At 39.8% G+C, this 22,302-nt stretch overlaps 1 protein-coding gene across 6 annotated transcripts in view; it reads right to left on the reverse strand.

Moving 5' to 3' along the window:
• Positions 1-22,302, reverse strand: part of LOC140475997 (amyloid beta precursor protein binding family B member 2-like) — a 268,491-nt gene that overhangs the window by 138,179 nt on the left and 108,010 nt on the right. For 4 of the 6 annotated variants that reach the window (XM_072567920.1, XM_072567917.1, XM_072567911.1 and 1 more), the window contains exon 3: positions 5,781-6,575. In XM_072567920.1, coding sequence (XP_072424021.1) covers positions 5,781-6,575 — 795 coding nt within the window. Of the gene's footprint in view, positions 1-5,780; positions 6,576-8,686; positions 8,763-11,813; positions 11,902-22,302 lie in introns of all 6 variants that reach the window. The other 2 variants (XM_072567939.1, XM_072567929.1) reach the window with 2 other exon arrangements.

Raw genomic sequence — 22,302 nt, forward strand, 5'->3', positions numbered from 1 at the left:
ACTTGAAAGGGTTCAGAAAAGATTTACAAGGATGTTGCCAGGGTTGGAGGATTTGAGCTATAGGGAGAGGCTGAACAGGCTGGGGCTGTTTTCCCTGGAGCGTCGGAGGCTGAGGGGTGACCTTATAGAGTTTTACAAAATTATGAGGGGTATGGATAGGATAAATAGGCAAAGTCTTTTCCCTGGTGTCGGGGAGTCCAGAACTAGAGAGCATAGGTTTAGGGTGAGAGGGGAAAGATATAAAAGAGACCTAAGGGGCAACGTTTTCACACAGATTATGGTACGGGTATGGAATGAGCTGCCAGAGGAAATGGTGGAGGCTGGTACAATTGCAACATTTAAGAGGCATTTGGATGGGTATATGAATAGGAAGAGTTTGGAGAGATATGGGCTGGGTGCTGGCAGGTGGGACTAGATTGGATGAATGGGAACATGGAAGGAGAACACCAATTTATACAGCATGACAAAAATTTGCTGACTGGTTGGACCATTGTTGGCATGAAGGCAACTGTCAATCTTCAGTAGCTGATCAACCTCAGGCCAGGTAAGTAAACGTAGATTGGTCAGGGCGTTGCCATGGGGAATGCAGTAGGAATTGCCAGTTTCTATAACTCTTTCTCAATTGAAAAAGGAGGAATATTTAGATCAACTTCTTTCGCAAACATAGATCAGAGTCCTGTGTGCGAATATATGTAGCCTGTAGCATGCAAAAGTGAGCCTGAATAATAATCTTAAATTGGTTTCTTGTGTAATACTTACCTACTCTGTGACCAGAGACTCCCTGCTGGGCTAGGTTAATTAGCTGGGCATGGCTAACAGAGACAGGTCCGGCTGCATCTCATTGCCAACCATCAGTGTAAGACAAAAAGCTTCTACACAATTTCATTCTTTTTTTAGAAACTTTTAAGTTCTATACTACTACCGAAAGAATAGTGATATCCTAAATATCTGCAAATTACAGGCACTTACAATTTAGGAATATTGAAAGCAAAAATAAAGTCTATTGACCACCATACACGAATATCTATTTAAAAGAAGATGTATGCATGGAAAATATGGGAAATTATCCTTTATTAACATGGCTGCACTGCAAAAATGTGTTACCTGAGGAAATATTTGATTAACCAGTTATATATTTTTCAATTAAAAGGAAAAATACAATTACTTACAAAAAAGAAACAATGATATTTATTCTACAATGAAGCAGGAATACTCAGTACCACCAGTGTACACCATCTACTAAGTGCGTTCCAGAAATTCATTAAAGCCCCTGAGATGACAGACAAGTCAATACATAGGAACATCACCAACTGAAAGTTCCCCTCCAAGTCACTCAGTATACAGACTTGGAAATATATCACCTTTTCTTCAACGGACCAAAATTCGAGAACTTCCTTGTTAAATGACATTTTGCGTACAACTACACAGTTCATGGACTGCAGCAGTTTCAGAAGGCAGCTCAGTGCAAACTTCTCAAAGCAACTAGGGACGGACAATAAATTCTGGCCCAGCCAGCGACACCCATATCCTGTGAGGATGTCTCTGCTTTTTAATAAGTTTTGGTTGCATATCTCATTTGTGGTAAAATAGCTTGTTTTTTAAACAAAACAAAGTTTGGAAAAACTAAAACTGCAACATTTTTACATGTTAGTAGTTGTATAATAAAAGGAAGGCACTTGGTATACTCATGTTCCATTAGCAGTACACCCGGATCCTTGATCATGTTATTGAAATAAACTAGTACTTACCATAATCAGTTGCTTCAATCCAGTTCAGCTTCTGACCTACTACCAACATTCTTCAACCTAATTGTATGCATGTTCCAGTAGCTCCATATTACACACAAATAACAATACTGGAATATCAACAAAATACACAGTAACCAACTTCCACAACAGGAACTCAATTAACTCAGATTGCACAGAAATAACCAACATAAAGTCACTGTCTACCAAATTCTGCTGCTTTGAAAGCTAAAACAATGCATTGCTCACGACATTAATGCTGATCCATTCCAATAAATAAGACAAAGGACATCCATAAAGAATTAACAGGAGGGCATCCATATAATGCAGTACAGTATCATCTCCGACTAGAAAGACAATGATATATTTACTGGTCCACTTTGTCGAGGAGTTGTCCGTTTTGACTACAGGCATTCAATTATCAGTCACTGCAATGCATTTCAATATAAGAGCATACTCCGACTGTAAAGAATGCGCACTGCTCACCCTAGTCACTTAGATCAAATATAAAACTGAATGAATAAGCTAAATTCCTTTGAATGCTAACCACTAATCTTGCAGGATAGAATTCTTATTTGGGTTTCTAACCTTCAGCTCCCTGTAGGTGCACTTCAGTTATAGCATAAATTGATTTAGTGAGAGATTTCTATTAGCTAGAGTGCTACTCTCAACACAAAGGCCTTCCCCGCTTTCTGATCAATAATTTAAACTGAACCCAAGAGTAATGTCAATCAACGTAAACTCACCAAATGCCCATTTCCTGTATTCCCTAATGATCAATTGTATGAATATAAAACAAAAAAAAGGACTTTCAACAAAATATTGCGGCTACTTAGCCAATAGGCTAGTGACCACATGTTGGTGTAAATTCTGAATGATTTAAGTTGCATAATGTATATGGCTGTGTAAACGTTAGTTCTTAAATTCTTGCCTTAAAAAAGTCTTACAATTCCTACAGTGTGGAAGCAGGCAATTTGGCCCTTCGACTCCGCACCAACCCCTCCTTCAGGAAGAAGGGCTGATGCCCGAAACATCGATTCTCCTGTTCCTTGGATGCTGCCTGACCTGCTGCGCTTTTCCTGCAACACATTTTCAGCTCTGATCTCCAGCATCTCCAGTCCTCACTTTCTCCTCCGAAGAGTATCCCAACCAGACCCACCCCCTTAGCCAATCACTGTAACCCTGCATATCCTGTGGCTAATCCACCTACTTGCATTTCCCTGGATGCTTCAGGCAATTTAGCATGGCCAATCCACCTAACCTGCACATCTTTGGACTGTGGGAGAATATCAGAGGAGCCGGAGGAAACTCACGCAGATACAGGGAGAATATGCAAACTCCACAAAGACAGTTAGCCGAGGATGGAATTGAATGCCGGTCCCTGGCGCTGTGAGGCAGCAGTGTGAACCACTGTACCACCGTGCTGCTCATGCTTCTTAAAAGCTTGATAGTCAAAAATCTTTTAATAACATGTAATTAAGGGTGAAATGGAGCAGCCTTTGAGATCTCAGATGAATATGCCAGGAACAGAGATTGAAACCTATCATCACTAGGTTGCAGTTCATCATTCAGTGCAAACTGGTGTAGGATATTGGAATGATAAACATCGCCTACAGACGCAGTATGGGTTAGATCTCCAGATCTGCATTTACCTTAACATTGGGAACTTAAGAAGAAGGGGCACAGGGAAAGAAATAATGAAATTTTTGCAGTATGTGTATTGCACAACATAATAAAATTGTCAAACTAGTAATGGCTTGAATAAAGGTACTAAAAGAGTTTGTTTAAGTCTGAATTTTTGCGAGATTATCTTTATCCCAAGGAGGAGATCAGTGGAATCCCCAGAGAATCAGTGTTGATGACTGAAAACCGCTTTTCAAAATGTGCTATTCGTCTCCCCCGAATTAAAGACAAAAAATATTAATTTCAGCAATTAGTCTAACTACTTGCATTTCTGAAGTTTACATGAGATAACTTGCATGAGTTCACTGATATCTCTTATAAGGCACCTAGTTTTTCCTCTGCATTTGGATGTATTTTTGCCTGCTCAATCCTCTAAGAAAAGGTAGCAAGACCTAGGAATAAAACAAAGACTTTATTCTGGTAGACTGGAATGCATCATGTGCTGTCACATAAATTTTTCCTCTCAATAGGTGGATTAAATATATGTTCCATTAGACTGAGGCTCTGGCTATGCATCAATGCACTATTTAACCAAAGCAAGTCAATGAATAGCATTCTGCAGGAGACATACAAATTATCCTATCCTTCATGGCACATCAAAGACACTTCCCTTGAGTACTATTTCAACAAAACCAGATCTCCTAAACCATTTGCTCAGCTCTCAGTGAACTACAATCACTGAAGCAAGCTAGTCAGAACTTCTGCAGTCTGAAAAGTGTCAGCAGACTGAAGACTGATAAGCCAAGTGCAGGCAGCTCCATAAAAACCTTAGCCATAGAACACTTAAGCGAAAAGAATGACAAACATCACTGGCTCTGCCCCTGTTCAGTCGGTCTAAACAATAACTTTAAACTAGATGTAACTGTCAAAGTACAATCAGCCCTGGCTAGATTGTTTTCTTCATGTATGACAGATTCATTGACCATGCTGCTTCAAAGATCGTGAAATAAAAATAAAATGCAGTGAATGCTAGAGATCTGAGATTAAAATAAGTGCTACAGAATCTCAGTAGGATGGTGAATCTATAGTGGAAAAACAGCTCAAAATGGAGTCTAACTCTAAAAAAGATTTGGTTCTGAACAAGAATCATTTTGGAATCGAAATGTTAATTCTGCTTCTCTCTCCACAGAAGCTGCCAGACCTGCTGAGTTTTTTCCAGTGCTTTATTTTTATGATCACTTCACAGGCCTTGTTAAATGACCTTGAGTCAGTTTCTTTTTTTGTTCAGAAATCAGCAAGCACCTTCCTGAAAAAGCCTCAAACCTGCAGATAAGAAACTTTAACTTGAAGAGTTTGGTCATAGGAAAAATGGCTGTCATAAGTCACTATTTCAAAGGAGTCAGACAAAGTAATGAATCTTCAAATATCTGATTAATATGTACATTTCTGTACATTGCAGCAAATTCCCCAAACCCACAACCCCCAACACCGCAAGCCCCCGAAAAACCATCATGAACACTTTGGTAACAATAAAAAAATCTAAATCAACAAAATATTTTAAACAAAGACATTGCAGCAACTGAGTATTAAACATCTCTATCTGCTACACCCACACATGATAAACAATACAAACATGAAAGTGTAATGTGAAATTAAGGCTTTCCTCTGTATAATATTAACTCACCTAACATTGTATCAATCTGCATTTTGAATACCCCAATTTGTTTTCACATCAGAAGACAAAAACATCTAATTTCCCAGGGTTACATTTTAATGGCTGCAGGTCTATCCAGCTAATAGCATTTATCCAAACTGCTTCTCACTATATTAAATGGACAGATACACTTCCTTAGCTTTACACCAAGGCTATCAATGGAATCCTTGGTTTGGCTAAAAAATACAGTGGCATCATTGGTACTGGAAAAGTCAGAAACAAACTTAAGAAAACACTGTCTCTCCGGAAAACTGTCAGCAAAGCCACCACCATTAGATGTGAGCAGGATGAATACAAAGCCCATCTAGATGTGTGAACTTTACATTACTGAATTCCAAAACATTGCGAACATGAACAGAAATTGAAAATCTGAAATTATCTTTCCTCAATCTGTTGGTCTTGTGCAATTTTATGCTATAATTAAATGAGCTAACGTCTGTAAGACTGCAAACACCAGAAGTGCATCAGCTTGACAATATAAACTAAGAATTAAAGCAACATGACCTACATCTACAAATTTCCATTTACTTCTGAAATTCTGGGGTTCCATGTCTTTTTATTAGGATCCAGTATTCTGACAATCCTTTGCCTTTGATAGTAATTTATTTTTAAAAATCAGTTTCCAAAATTTAAGTCAGCAATAAAATGACTGATTACAGTACAGAGATAAATATATGAAAAGTTAGCAGTTTTCATACCTGTTTCTTCAGGTGAACTCAGTGAAGCACTGTCTTGTGATAATGTGGTCCAACTTGAATCTTCATCACTGGGGGCCATGTTCTGCATTTTACTCAATGCACAGTCAGTTTTCCCTCCCAGTCGAGGTGGATCTTTCTTTACTTCTGGACTGGAGGAAATTGTAGCCATTTGGCAATCTTCAGGACTGACACTCTCGTCACTGGCGACATCATCATTCGTTGTATTTCTATCATGGGATAGGCCGGTGTTTTCCTCACAATCAATAGGATTGTTGCCATAATTTTGCTCTGACTCACGAGTGGATGACTCCAGATCTGCATAGTAATTCAGGAAGCTCTTACTCTTCCTCGGTTGTGATGACAAGGGCTCAGTGCAAGTTGTGTCTTGCAAGTTTGGCTCCTTGCCCTCCAATTTTTCTGAGATTATATTTTTGACAACATCTGCACTAATATTTTTGTTCATGACCTGCTGGCCCTGTTCAGCTGCTTTACGCAGCTGATTTTCTCCGTTCTTTGCCAGTTTTGAGTTAGCGTTATTTACTATCACTGGCGATGCTGTGGTATCTCCAAGGCCCATTGCAGCCTGGATATTAGTCAAGGCATATTTCTTCCTGCACTTCGGAGGAGTGTTGTTCTTGGTTTCTGTGTTCTTTATTTCAGAGTTGACCAATTTGTTGTGGGAGGAACGAAGGTTAAGCGTATTTGGTGGCGTAGCTGAATTGTTGCGATTCACTACATCTGTTTGGCTGTTGGTGGTTGCAAGGAACACTGACATAGTGTCCGCAATGGAGTCAGCTGCAGAAAGGAGAGAAAACCAAAATTAAGTTAGTAAGATGCAAAGCTTGTATTACTTCTTTGCTACAACATTGCTAAATTGCATAAAGGTCACAATCTTGATCTGTAAACTCGAGCTAGATTTGATCTGATCTCAATCAAGGTAGCAATATATCTTCCTAATTGGCCTCAGTCACTAAGGAGAAAGATGATCCAGAAACACATCTACCCCTATCAATATTCAATAGTCCCTATTGTGGGCAGGTGTAAGGGTCCCCCACAGAGCACAGGGACTAGGCAGCTGAAGGCAGAGCCACCAAAAGTGGAGCAAATACAATCACAGATGCTGAACAGGATTAGATGAGTGCAAATCTTTGGAGGGTTGAAAGGCTGGATGAGATTACAGAGATAGGGAAGGACAATGTCCTGCAAGGATTTTTTTTAGAAGGATTTTAATTTCAAAATGAAGATGTTGAACCAGAAACAAATGTGGGTTCAGTCCTCACTTTCTCCTGGGTTCATGAGCACAGAGGTAAGAACGTGGAGCAGTGTTTTGGATGACTTTTGTTCACAAATGGGAGCAATCCAGCGTGGTGAGGTCTAGAGGTGAAAGAGGCGTGAATTGAAGGTTTCAGCAGCTAATGAGCTGAGGCACGGGGCAAAATCACACAATGTTAGACACGAAAATAGACAGTCTTAGTAATAGTGCAGACATGTTGTTGGATGTTCATCTCAAGTCACATATGATACAAAGCTTGCAAACAGAATGGTTTAGCTGTGCACAGTTGCTGGGGAAAAGAATGGAGTCTGTAGTTAAGGAGCACAATTTGAAGTAGAACAAAAGGTAATGGCATAAATCCCCAACATTTAACTGGAAGAAATTTCAAATCATCATGCATGGCAAGCTTTAAGGTAACATTTAAGAATTCTATACATGTGCATAACATTTCATTCCTAAATCTGACCCAAGGACAAAGTATTTTTGTTGCCATTTGGCATCTCCTAAGTTGGAGAACATTAAGTGCTGTAATATTGAACACTAAATATGAAAATATTCCAATTTACCCTTAAGATAGCGTATCAATTTCACCCTAATTAAAGAAAAGCTGACAATCCTCGCATTATTGCTATGCAATTCATCACCTCAACATTAAATTCCACACTGCTTTCCGCATGTATATGACAGTGCGGGCAACACTCACTGTCCGGAACTGAAACCTGATCTATTGATCTTCAGTATTACAATTTGTACAAGGAATTATTCTGTTTTCCTTTGTAATATAAACCAGTCAATACACCAAACAACAGAATTACTGTAGTCGGAGTTGCACTGATAACAGGTAAGAAAAATTTGAAAATATAAAAATATGCCCAATAATGAAATTATTTTCAGCTTCTAATAATCAGAATATTTTATTGATGTTCTGATTCATTCAATTATTGCATTTAAATTAGTCATAAACACTTGTTTCAATTTGATTATCTAATCAACTAAATGAAAATTTCCATCTTCAACTCCCAATCCTTTAAATTTGTTTGGACAACTAATAAATTCCACCATTCTAACTTGCAAATTCAAAGAACAGCATGAAACTGTGGAACACTTGAATAATTAAATTGTTACAATGGAACAGCACATTCAACCTAGATACCAGTGCATACATCTCCACTTTTTCAACTCCCTCTTAGATACTGCGATGGGAGGTGGATTGACAGCTTCAACGGGTCACTAACATACCTCTATTATTGCAGGTAGGATAACATTGATAAAGAACAAACAAAAATTGCTGTCTCATTTCAGATTATGGGAATATACTATTTGGGTTCTTTCCATATGTAGTTATAAAACAAAAAGAACCACAGAAAATGGAAACTTCGAAGGTCAAAGAACGTAAACAGAAAATAACAATAATGGAAGCACAGTAATTAGGAAAATTTTGACAATAAGTGAAGAGCAAGTCAAGATACTATTCATTTAAAGTTTGAATGCTTGTATTAATATTCTTTGTGTTATAAAGCTATTCCCACAAAGATCAGCATGTATCATGATTGCTCTCCCTTTGAGAGATTCGTTTAAGAATTCACAATCTAAAACATTTCTGTCAAATACTCTCAAAAGAAAAGAATCTTACTTTGACCTGGGAGCACTTCTGACAAGGATCACAGGGCTTCAACAATGAGGGTACTGGAGTATAGGTTATATGAAATCTAAAAAGAGGGATCATTCAATTAAACAAAAAAAAACAATCCAAAAAATACAGAAACAAAGGCATCAAAATAAGCAAGCTTCATAGCATCTGGGTATAACTCAAAAACACATGCAGTTGAATATCTGTTAACACTTAAAAATATCAAGATTGATATTTCCATGCCCAAGTTTAGCAAATAATACAGCAATGTGTGACAGCATGATAGTCACATTTCAGTTGAAATGCTCGTTTCATTTATATTGTTACAACATGTAAATCTTGGGTGCAGCTTCTTTGCCAGTGATATTGAGAATTTGATGAGCAATCAAAAAATCAAGGCAAAACATTCACAATACTGAACCACACAATTATTCAAATCCTCCTGTAAAGCTATTTATGACTGCACCATCTATGATTCGATTAACCTATTAAATATGAAGGAGATCAGAATGCTTTATCAAAGCATAAAATAAATGATACAATGGCTTCCACAGAGCACAGCAAGACTGCATTTTCTCACTGAAACTCTCTGGAGCTCTAAATAGGCTTATTATTCCAAAATATGGATTTACTGCCACTTTGAAGATGTATTTCCCACTCTGTGTTCAGGTCTTTACCTGCCCAAGGAAGCAATATTAAGACCATCTGTGTGTAATAATTATAACAATTGGCAATCTTTCAAGTACCACATTGCTATTAGTGTTCAGGTAATTATCCTTCTCTGCACTTATGTGAAAATTTCGTTTCATAGATTAAAAAAAGAACTTTCTTTTTCAAGTTTAATGTGCATAAGAATCCAATTTATTTTGCTTTTTTCAGATTTCAAATACAGATAAGGGAATCTTCAAGATTCAAAACCCAAATTTATTATTTCCAGTGGGCTGCCACAGCTACCTATCATGATGAAAACAAATTACTATGCTAGCATCTATGAGTGTTATAATGGTGCTTCTTAGATTTAATTAAATATTATAAATTTTGTGAAGATATAATACTCAAAAGATAGACAAGTCCTATTAGGGGTTTTTCCTTATGCTTCTGATCAGATTTATGACACAGTTGCAAATTGCAAAATCAAAGCACTATAGCTGCTAGAAATGGGAAACAAAAACAAAGTTTGAGAATACTCAGCATGTTTGACAACAACAGTGGAGCGAGAAACCGAGTTAACATTTCAGAACGATGGTCTTTCAATAGGACTGTGAAAAGTGAAGACATACAGTAAAAGGTTTTAAGGAAATGAGGAAGGGGTGTTAGGATAAGGGGGAGAAAAGGGAAGGTCTGACAAGGTAGATGGTAGGACAAAAGATGGCTAAAGAATTGATGGGACAAGAAACAAAATGGGTGATCAGAAGAGGAATGAATGATAGCACCATAAACAGCTGCTATCTCAAAGAGAAAAACAATGGAAGATGTTGTACAAGATTATTAAAGCAATAATAAACAATACAAAATGAGCACCACCCATCAGGATATAAAAAGGACTGTGCTGGGAGAATGGAACCAGTTTCCAAGTAATTCTTTTCAGCATTAATAGCTTGTGGCAAAATTAATATAGTTCATTTACTCTTAGGTTTGGCTTGATGTTTCAGCTCAGACGTAATGTCAGTAGCTATTAAATAATACGTGATAAGCTTATTTACTGTTCATCAAAAGTGAGCTCATCTTCCTAAGACTTTGTGTGGCCACCTTTGTCCAAATTGGTGGGTACAAATCCACTCAAGACATCCCAGAATGTAGCCATACCTTTACAGGAAAGGGGAAAAGAACACTGAGCTACCAAAGATGGGACACAAAGTTATGAGCTAAAAAGATCAAAACCAACATGGAGTCTGGAAAGCTGTAATGTGCACAGTCAAATGAAGCGGTACCTGTCACATGCAGTGGGGAGGAATCCCTGCTCGAGGAGGAGGGAAGTCATATTGGAAACATCAGTATGAAAGGATGTGTTGTCAGAACAGGTGTGGGACTGAGAGCTGAATTTCATGCTTATTTGGCTGAGTGAGAGTTGCGGTGAGTTTTGTTTTGGAAGAATTCTCTCTGCAAGGCCTAGCAACATTTCTCACTGCATCTTACTGAACACACCTCATTAACTACCTACCATGACATCCCTCTGGCCACATCTTACCACACATCATTCCCAGAATGACTTGCCATTCACTGGACGTTCACCAAAAGGCCACAGTGGTTCCAGGAGAGAACCAACCAGAGGAGGAACCACAAGCAGTTCCCTCAGAAGTCTCCTCTCAGAACACTCCAGAGGTGACCGGGTTCTCCACCACCACTGTGTTTGCCCTCCTCAGACCCTTTGAAGCCAAGAAAGGTTCACTTGGCTCTGGAGAGAGGAGCCTCAGCATGTCAGAGCTGTTGAGACACTAATGACCAACCTCCAGGACCAATAGGTTCCATTGACCCCAGGGATTACACAGAAATGTTGTGGGAGAAAAAGAAAGGAAAAAAAAACTTATTGAGCAAAAAAAAACAGAGCTGTGGATATTGGAGATGTGAAACATAAACAGAGTGCTGGAAAAGCTCAGGCCTGTGGAGAGCAACAGATTTAACATTTCACATCTTCCAGAAACAAACTCACACAAAATGATCACTCAGTGTATTCTACAGATTTGAATTTTTATGTTTGTCATAAGTCAAGGCATGGAGCATGGAACAGTACAGCATAGCACAGGCCCTTCAGCCCTTGATGTCGGCCTTTTATCCTATTCTAAGATCAGACTACCCGACATATCTTTCATTACACTATGTTCCATGTGCCTATCCGAGAGTTGTTTAAATGTGCCTAATGTAATGATTCTACTGCCACCTCTGGCAGTACATTCCACTCACCCACCACATCTATTGGAGAAGAATGATTAAATTTTCCATTCCTACTTTGGCCTCACCACTAAAAATCTGAGTGAGGGTAAAGACAGTCCCATTTAATCACAAACTTGACTCTGTATACTGTGATGCAAGGTTGGCGGTTTTGGTTCTCCCTGGAAATTAACATTTTTTCTTAATATTGTCTAAATTACATAGATTTAATTTTGTAAAACCAGAGTGTGAACATGGATACCTGTAAGCAAATGTAAATCTTTCCTCATTTCTCTTGAACAGACGTTTTCTTTTCCACAGCCCACCACGTGATCAATAATTGTAATCACCTGTTTAACAGAAAGGGAAACTGACTTCTATAAAATCTCAATTCCCCTGATTCAGGAAGAAGGACTTTCTCAGCCTTATCTGAAAGGAAGTGCATTTTGCTTAATTCACAGGCACAGATTTTAGTAAAACCGTGTTAGTGAGTTAATAGAATCCTTTTTATGTGTTTTCTTAACTGTTCTCGTGCTTTTTGCCTTTCTCAGTATTGAAGTGGAATGCAGATTGTATGAGAGAGCGCTGTCAGGAAGACAGGATGGGCTAAATAACATGCTTAGTTCTTGCTCGGTTGTTCATATGTTCATATGTTACAAACTGCCTTTAAATGTTTGGTACTGTGGAGATCCAATTCTTTCGAAGATGTATGACTCCTCTGAGAAAATGTGAACTGTCTGCAGGGCGGAAGCTGGACGTCCACCCTGGATTTCAGTCTGCAGCAGCAGCCAAACCTTTATTGTGCTCAAAACGCAATTTTCTCATCAGACTTAATTTAAGAATTGGTATTTCTATTTCCTGCACTTTGTAACAGGAAGAAGGTGCGTAAATTCTGTGGGAATATTAGTTAGAGAGGAAAAGGAGGTCAATTCACAAGCAAAGGTTCAATTTATTAATGAACCACTGCATCTGCTACATAGTTCTGCAGTTGAAATTACGCAGCTATACAACTGAAATGCTCTGCTCTACATCTGTTCTCATCAGGTTTCACAAATGGGTGAAACGGACTTGGGGTGCAAACTTAGAATATTATGCATTATGTACTTAAAAGCATGTTTATAGTTCAAGTGAAACAATTCGTTTAAATGCTGGTGCATGATTAGTGCTACAGTGTGTCTGGTTCAATCGCCAGAGTGAATTGCTACTGTATTTTTCTGTGTGGCTGACAGAGAAGTTAGAGTGCCTGAGCTATGACAACAAATCAGACACTGTGTACTCACCTAAAGTGAATCTATGGAATAACAGAAGAGTAATGTACCAGGGAAAAAAATGGCAAGATCCATATCCAAAAGAGTCAAATTTTGTGACAAGTGATATGTTGGAGGCTCAAATTTATTATCGCTCTACCAATGATAACGATAATGTCACATTGGCAGGTGCAAGTGAGTGGATCTTGACTCAGTTATTTCAAGGAGCTATACAATTACTCAGCATAGAAGGGAGATCTGCAGTCCATGGCGTCTACACTGCCTCTTTTTTGGACACATCAAAATGGAATACCATAATTGTGCTGTCTTCCTCCATCAAGGGAGGAGGATGCTGAACGGCAAAAGAGCTAAATTTCTATGATACTGACATGGTATGGCAGCAAATACAGGCAGATGGAGTTTTACACAATGTTATCAGTATGTTGTGCTCTGTATAATTTTATAGCTAAACACGCAGAGGATCCAATATAACTAAAAGCAGTCATTTGCCTGGCTTGTTTTCCATAAAGTGCAGACAGTACCAATGATAGCGTAAATGTCATTTTTCTAGCAGCTACATGTACAGCAGCAGTGGCTAGCTTAGCGAGATCCATTTGATCAAGTACATCAAAAGTGTTGCAAGAGGAATGGCTCGTCAATTAAATTCCAGAAGTAAATCTGGAAAAAGATGCAATGCTCCAAAGAGAATAAGTTATATTTCTAAAAGCAAGTAATTGATCAACTATACTGCAAAATAACCTAAATGTTATATGGATCATCTCAAACTAATCCTTTCTCTTCCTCAACCGTTCTATTTGCATTCCAAGAGATCAATCAATATCCTTTATAAACCCATCAAATATACTTTTTCACTCTGCTGCCGGTGGGGAGTCCATTCTGTTCTCCCAGTTGCTCAGCGGGAAATTTTGCCGGGAGTCTGAGCGACATGGACAATGCCAGGACTTGAGCAGAATTGGACAAGAAGCCAGCAAGGGTTACTGGTTCATCGGTCAATTAAATGAGCTAGCACCATGTGAGGTGGCTGCAAGAACCTTGTGTTAGCACAACAGCAAACCTGGAAAGGGTTGAAAGGTAGATTTGAGACTACTACATGACATGTATCTGTCCTGTAGTGCACGTCAGTTGCTGGTATCACTGCAGCAGATGGTACAGCTCATTTCTTTGCTATTTATCTTTCCAAATAATTCCTTGTTTTGTGATTTCAGGGTTGCTAAAGCGAAGGAAAAATAGAAGAGATTCTTTTGCTGTGAGTCATCTGGTATGATAGATAAGAGGCTTGAAACATAATTTTATCATTTCACATTTTCTTGACAACTCAGCTTTTAAACATATTGAACAAAGGGACACTAATCCACCTTCCCCAGGAAGCAGTTCCTTTCCAACCTGATATGATCCAGAATCAAACTAACTTCAGAAGGTGATCTTCTCATTGCTATTCCTTCTACCTTTATATCTGCATGTACAGAAATTTCAGGCTCATCTGCTACATTCCCCATCGCCATAATTATTGTAAATTCACTTTAGTTTGCCAACCAGCAACAAGGGAATTTAACTACCTTTTAATACCTATTCGTACATAATTAAAAGTCGGTCATTTACATAGAATCCTCTCAATGCAGATAGAAGCCATTTGGCCCATCAAATCTGCACTGATCCTCCAAAGATTCTTCAGTAGCAAAATTTGGGAGAACAACATGGTACAAGGATTGAACCCTGGACATCCAGACATAGACCCTTTTGGTTGGAATCGTAGCTAAATTCCACCATTAATCGGATAATAGCTAAGGGGAGTTGTGAGGCTTAACTTGCTGACTTGAGGGGTCTTATTTTGATTGCAACATGCAATAAAGGTATTGTTTCAGCATTTGATGGTGAGATTTCTTAATAAGTAGCCAAATTAAAGGTAGCTTGTGGCAGTTTACATGCAACACAGGGAACAGAAAGACAAGTTGAGACAGCATGGTAATGAGCAAACAAGGGCAGGGATTATATTACAGAATCTTTACACAGGTCATTCTGCTAGAGCGTAAATTTCTTCAGAGCAAATTGGCTATAACATGATTGGCGAATTGTGGACACTGTTTGGATAACACAAATGTTCTACCGGTTGGGGTATAGTGATTTTCTATTAGCGATCTTCGACAGCACGATTTTATATAGCACAAGCTGCAGAGGAACACAACTGTCATGTTATAGCAGGACGACCTATATTCAATTGTCTACAACACTAACTAAAATGACACTCAATTTGGCAACATTATTTAAGTGCCAAACATTAAATAAAATTGTGATTCAGCAAACACTGTCATGCAGCCACCCACTGTCACTGAACAACTGCAAACACGAACAGATCTTCAGCTCCTGTATAGTTACCTTCAAAATTTCATGCAAATTTGTTTTCACATTTACACAAAAATCAGATCACTGCCTCTTCAATTTTGCTCGTGTATTATTATTTATTATTTTCTGTATCTATATTTGGGTTTAAGCCACTTGCAGTAAATTATCACAGTTGCAAAATTTTGATAAAAATCAGTAAGTGTGTTTTTGTGTGTTATTTTAAAATTTATTAGTAATTGTTTTTATCAGAATGTTTTACAACGGGTGAAATGGTGATAAAGCAGAGGTAACACTTGTAATTTATTTATATCTATTGCTATTTATATGCATACAGACGAGGTTGATAAAAAATGTAGCAAGATTGATTAAGAAACTAAAAGGAAATTTATACAGAGAGGCATGGCAGACTTATCAAGTGGATACTTTGCATTTGTTGACAGAGATACAAACTCTGTCATTGGAAGGATTCAAAATTCACAAAGACTACAGTGATGGAAAGACTGGTGCTGAAAGTTGACAAGGAACCAAAACCAGAGTGATGGATCCAAGGATATTTAAGGAATGACAGTAAAAATTGCAGAGGTACTGGATGTGATTTTTCAGTCTTCCTGAGACTCAGTGCCAGAGGACTAGAGAATTGTAGACATCGTGCCCCTGTTCAAAAAAGGTTGTGAGAAAGACAGCAGCAATTACAAGGTTTACCAGGATGCTGCCTGGTCTGGAAGGCTTTGGTTATGAGGAGAGTGGGATAAACTTGGATTGTTTTCACTGGAAAGATGGAGGTTGAGGGGCGATCTACAAAATGATGAGCTGTATCGATAGGGTGGATAGTCAGAGGCTTTACTCCAGGATAGAAAGGTCAACGACAAGAAGGCACAGGTTCAAGATGAGAGGGGGAAAGTTTAGGGAGAAGTGTGGGGAAAGTTTTTCACCCAGACAGTGGTTGGTGCCTGAAACGCACTGCCAGTGGAGGTGGTGGAAGCAGGCATGTTAGGAATGTTAAAGGTGTATTTTGATAGACGTATGAATGGTAGGTGAACAGAGGGATAGAAACCGCATATGGGTAAGAAGTTTTAATAAGGACTAGGAATCAGCGTAGGTGGGCCTGTTCCTCTGCTGTAATGTACTGTATTGTATGTAAAGAGCAGTGAGTTTAACTGTTTTATTGGAGAAACTTCTAAAAACAATTATTTTGGCAATTTTAGTAGTCACATGAAAAAGCTGTCTTCATTCAGAAGAGCCAACATGGATTTCTAAAAGGGTAATTGGAATTTTTGAAAAGGTAACAAAGAGTCAATGACGGTGATGCAGCCATTGTGAGGTACATGGATTTTCAAAAGGCATTTAATGAGAGAGAGAGAGAGAGAGAGAGAGAGAGAGAGAGAGAGTGGGGTGGGGGGGAGAGACTTTTAGCTCGTGGAATAAAAGTGACAGTGACAACATGGATCCAAAATTGGCTGTGTAATAGGAAAGAGAGATGTGGTGAACAGATGATTCTTCAGACTGGAGACAAGTTTGTAAATGGAGTTCCTCAGAGAAAAATGTGTGTGCAAGGAACAATTTTGAAGTTTGCCAATGATACAAAACTTGGAAGTTTATAAATTGTAAGGAGGACTGCATAAAGAAGAGACAAGTTGGAGGAGTACAGAAAATAACAGATAAAGTGCAAAATAGAACAGTGTGAGGCGAGTCATTTTGTTATGAAGAACATGTGTAGTAAATTAATAAAAGACACAGAGATGCAGATGGACCTGGGTATATACGTGCATGGATCACTGAAGACGGCAGGGCAGGTGGACAGAGCAGATAATAAAGCATACAGTTTCCTGTAGATAGAATGCAAGAGCAAGAACATTTATTGAAGTTAAAAAGGTCATTTATTAGACCTCAGCTAGATTACTGTGTACAGTTCTGGGTGCCACATAAGGACTTGAATGTATTCAGGAAAGTGCAGAACAATGTTTTCTGGGATAAGAAACTTCAGTTATGAAGGTAAGTCGGAGATGTTGGGACTGTTCTCCTTGGAGAGTAGATGGCCTTCGATAGAAGTTTTCAAAATTGAGAGAGATCTCTGGATAGCGCAGATAGGGAAAACCTATTCCCACTTGTAAAAGGATCAAGAACCTGAGGGTACAGATTTACAAAGAAGTAAAGTCATGTAATAAAATACCTTTTCACAGGTATTCAATAGCTTTGGGTCTGAAATGGACTGCCCGGACATATGGTGGACATAATGTGCAAGGGTATGTGGAAAATGCAGGAGGATGGCACTTATGAGGCTCAATCAGAGAGCCAATGTAGACATGAGAGACCACATAGCCTCCTTCTACACCATTACACTGCTGTGATTCAGTGATTTGTATAAATGTTGCTGTTTTATGCAGCAGTATTTTCGTACATGTTATGACACACGTCTGGAGCAGGTGGACTTGAACCTAGGCCTTCTGACTCAGTGATAAGGACACTACCACTGCACTATAAGAGACCTCAGGAGCACAAACATAACATAATATCAGTCACACTGGTCTGGATTAACAGAAGTGAACAGGGTATTGTCCCACATTCTCATAATTTGATGAGCCTTCCCGAACTATGAGCTATTCAGGCACTGTACAGGCCAGGCCTCTCCTGTATCAAAGGCCCTAAGCGGAAGGCCCCCATCTGCCAATCAAAAGCAAGCAACTCCTTTGACATTGACACCACCAGTGAGATGTGGCAGCTGACTATTGTACACCTACCGAGGCCTCCATGATCAAGGAAAGACTCAGGTAAAAAGGTAGTGGGAGAAATAACCCAGGAATAGAGATGGAGAGGAGGGTAGGCAGCAAGGACATGGGGTGGCTTTCAACATGCCACCCTGTCCTAATGCCAGGCTCCTCAGTCACCTGCCACCAACCTTATAAGGGGAGGGGAATGGCATAAGATTTTACCCTCTGCTTTCCAATCTCACTGGTATCACAATAGCACTCATCATCTTCTCTACCCAACAGCCTCCAATCAAGTGCTCCAAATTTTCTATTAAACCACTTTTATAGAAGTTATTTACCTGACACATTAGTCAAGTTACCCAACTGAGATCTCTAATTACACAGCTCTACAACAAATACAACAAGCACTTTCCTGCCCAGAAGTTTTTCATAATTGCTTTAGCTTGCTTTTTAATGCTGTAGTGATAAGCAAGAACATTGTACTAGGAGAGGGCCATAGCACTGCGGTCATTTTACTGGAGTAATAATGTGGGTACATGCTTTCAAATTCCATCAAAGCAGATAGTAGAGTTTAAAACTAATTAAGCTGCAAAAAAAAATGTCTCAGTCATAATGTTCATGAAACTATTGTCATAAAACCTCCTGGTGTTCACCAATATCTTTCAAGGAAGGAAATCTTCCATCTTGACCCAGTCTGGTCCATCTTTGACTTCTCTCTGAAATAGCTCAGGACATTGTTCAGTATCCATATACCACCAAAAATGGAATTAAGAATAAAAAGGGCAGATCTCCCTCCCAGCAACGCAGGCATTAGGAACAAGAAAGGCACAATCTGGAATGGCTTCCCAAAGTCAGAATGCTTCTGCCAAAATTGGGTGAGGTGTCCCACAGATTATTCAAATTGCCTGATGTCATGTTACTCCTGGAATTGTGCCTTATAGCCATTATCCCAGGCAAACTCCTAAGTTATCATCTACATGTCCTGACACAACAGATCCATCAGAGGTGGCAGCGTAGTAGCATCCAGTTTGGAAGCAATGGACCTAGGAGAGCTAAACATTGACATCAAACCCCATGATCTCTCTTGGGATGAGGTAAATCTTAGGTTAGGAAATTGTCTGTTGACTGCTACCTACTGCTGTCCTTCAGCTGGTGAATTGGTTATTCTTCCTGCTGAACACCAATTCTAAGCAGCACTGAGGAAAGAGGCACACAGAATACAAGCTGGATGGGGTGGGGGACTTCAAAATCCATCATCAAGAGTGCCTCAGGAGCATCCCTATTAAATAAGCTGGCCATGTCCAGAGGACATATTGCCAGCCTGGGCCGTGAATTAAGAAAGAAGAGAAACAAGGCATGCCCTCATGGGGAGAACAGGGCCCTTGTACAGAGTGCAGGCCCAGTGTAGATCAACTACAGGCCCTTGTCTATAGAAAGACTGTAATGGCAAACTTTTAACTATATTTCTTTACTTTTCTATTCTGTCCACAAGATTTTGTACCTGGGTACCTTTGTACCTATGATGGTGCCAGGAGTGGCGACTTTTCACTGTACTCCCATTCTTGAGTACCTGTGACAATAAATCAAATTCTAATTCTCCTAAGGAACTCCTGCAACAGCAGTCTAGACGCAATTATCCTCAATAACTTCACCTCCACCAGAAAGGCCAGAAATGGGGATGTTTGCTGATACGTGCTCAACCTTCAACACCATGTGTACCTCCTTAGACACATCTGTGTCCATCTGCAGAAAATCCTGAATAATATTCAGGCTTGAGCCAATAAACGGCAACTAACATTCATGCTCCACAAATATCAGGCAATGACCATCTCCAACTAGAATCTAACTTTCACTCCTTGACATTCTATAACAGTACCATTACCATAGCGAGTTTTGAGAAGATTTGTAGCTCAGATTGTGGTTCTGGATGTAGCTTTGCTCGCTGAGCTGGAAGGTTCATTTCCAGATGTTTCGTCACCATACTAGGTAACATCTTCAGTGGACCTCAGACGAAGCACTGTTCATGACTCCTGCTTTCTATTTATATGTCTGGGTTTCTTTGAGTTGGCGATATCATTTTCTGTGGTGATGTCATTTCCTGTTCTTTTTCTCGGGGGGGGGGGGTGGGGGGCGGTAGATGGGGTCTAACTCGATGTGTTTGTTGATAGAGTTCTGGTGGAATGCCATGTTTCTAAGAAATCTCGCGCATGTCTCTGGACAAATGGCAGAAAAGTAGCTACCAGGATACATGAACACCAATGAGCCACAAAACCACATGACTCTCTCTCATTCCATACAGATAAGGAAGGACACCACTTCGACCGGGACAACACATCCATCCTAGGACAAGCCAAACAGAGACACAAACCTACGTCCTGTACCATCACTGAATACTGTCCCATCAACATCTTGACCAGATACTTAATTGTGGCTGTCACATAAGTACTAACTGCAAAAACATTCAAAATGGTGGCCAAGCAGCATGATAGAGCCCAGGGCTCACCAGTCCTGTCTGCTTCCTTTCTTTTTTAAAGAATTTTTACTTTTTTTCTTTTTCTTTATTTTATTTAAAGCATTTTGCAGCACTTTGGGCCTGTGTGCAGAATGGCAGCCGCCTCCCAATAGTCAGACATAGTGGCGGGATCGGAGGCAGCTGCTTCCCAGGCTCCTCTTGGTGATCGGAGGAGGTCCTGAAGAAGGGCTTATGCCCGAAACGTCGATTCTCCTGCTCCTTGGATGCTGCCTGACCTGCTGTGCTTTTCCAGCAACGTATTTTTCAGATTGGAGGTGGTGACAGCATAACATTGGCAGCGAGAGCAATGTAATGACAGCAGCCTCCAGTGGACCCAGCGACTGGATGCAGAAGCATCAGTGGCCACAATGACATAGCTCCTTACAGCATTTATGGGTGGCAGCGGTAAAACTCCTCCAGGCAACTGGAGGCAGTGACGGCATTGCAAGCGGCAAGAATGTAGCTCCTCCTGGCTGGAGGACCAAAGAGCAACTCGCAGGCTGACCTAGACACCAGGCTGGGGCTAGACCCAGGCCCAGGTACCTGCATCAATAGCTGAGTGTTCCAACACCATTTTGGAGATAAGACTTTGGACTTTAAGATCTGGATGTTTTCTTGTGTTTTGCCTCTTCCCCTATTTTTTTAAATTCTGGTTTTGTAACCAAGATGGCATTGGAGAAAGGTGACTTTGTACATTTTTCACTGTACTTGTGTATTCCTATATTTGAATGCATGTGACAATGAAATAAATTCTTAAAAAAAAACAAGCTCACATCTAGGAGTTACATGGCAAGCAGCCCACCGCCCGACTCCCTAAATCCTGTCCACAAGGCACAAGTCAGGAGTATGATGGGACATTCTCCATTTGCCTGGGTGTGTGCAGCTCCAACAATACTCAAACTAAACAGCATCCAGGACAAAGTAGGTGGCCTGATCAGCAGCACATCCACCAATTTAAGCGCATACTCCCCTCAGTAGTGGTGCAAAATGGCAATGGAACGTGGCATCTACAAGGTGCAATGAAATAACTTACAAAAATTCCTTTGACGGGACCTTCCAAAACACCAATTTCTACCACCTAAAGGACAGGGCATCAATAACATGGCAACACCATTACCTACGAGTTGCCCTCTAGGCTACTGCATGATCCTGACTTGGGACTATGCTGTTCCTTCAATGTTGATGGACTTCCTCCCTAACAACATTGAGTGTCGACCTACCTGGTATGCAACACTTCCAGGCAGCAGCTCACCACCACCACCCTCTCCAGGCAATTAGAGATAGGCATTAAATATTGGTCTCAACAGTGATGCTCACAGCCTATGAATGATGCAAAAAGAGCCTAAGCTGAGAAATAACCTGGTCCATTGCTAAACTCCTCACACTCATGGGTGAGAGCATTGTTGTCAGTCAAAACTACTATTTAAAGAAACATGCCATTTGAAAGCACTGAAAAAAATCAAGAGCAACACAGAACACTGAATACAGCAGTGAAGAATAAATAAAAGAAAGCTGATTGACACATGCATAGTTTTGCCAATTAAAAGTTGGCATTTAACTTGCCAATTACCCTATTATTTCAGCAATGGAATTTTCAATGAAGCAAAGATAAAGCCAACAAGACAAATGCCAGTATTTCAGTGCCTTATTTATTCCATCTGTTCACAAAACATCTGCAATTCATTTGGCAGATGCAGATCAGGAAATTATTTCATTTGACAATATAAATCATTTTGCAGCTACGTGCATGCCTGATAAATATTTGTGTTTTACTGACCAGTAAGTGTTTGGGTTCTGCCAGAGTCTCTCAGCTCCAGACCTCATTCCAGCTGCAGTTCAAACATAGCCAGAGGAACAGAACTGCGGGGGGAAGGTCAGGGAGACTATCCTTGACATCACACCAGTAATCAACTAATTATGGTA

The sequence above is a fragment of the Chiloscyllium punctatum genome, chromosome 1 (assembly GCF_047496795.1).
Source record: "Chiloscyllium punctatum isolate Juve2018m chromosome 1, sChiPun1.3, whole genome shotgun sequence".
Taxonomy (NCBI): domain Eukaryota; kingdom Metazoa; phylum Chordata; class Chondrichthyes; order Orectolobiformes; family Hemiscylliidae; genus Chiloscyllium; species Chiloscyllium punctatum.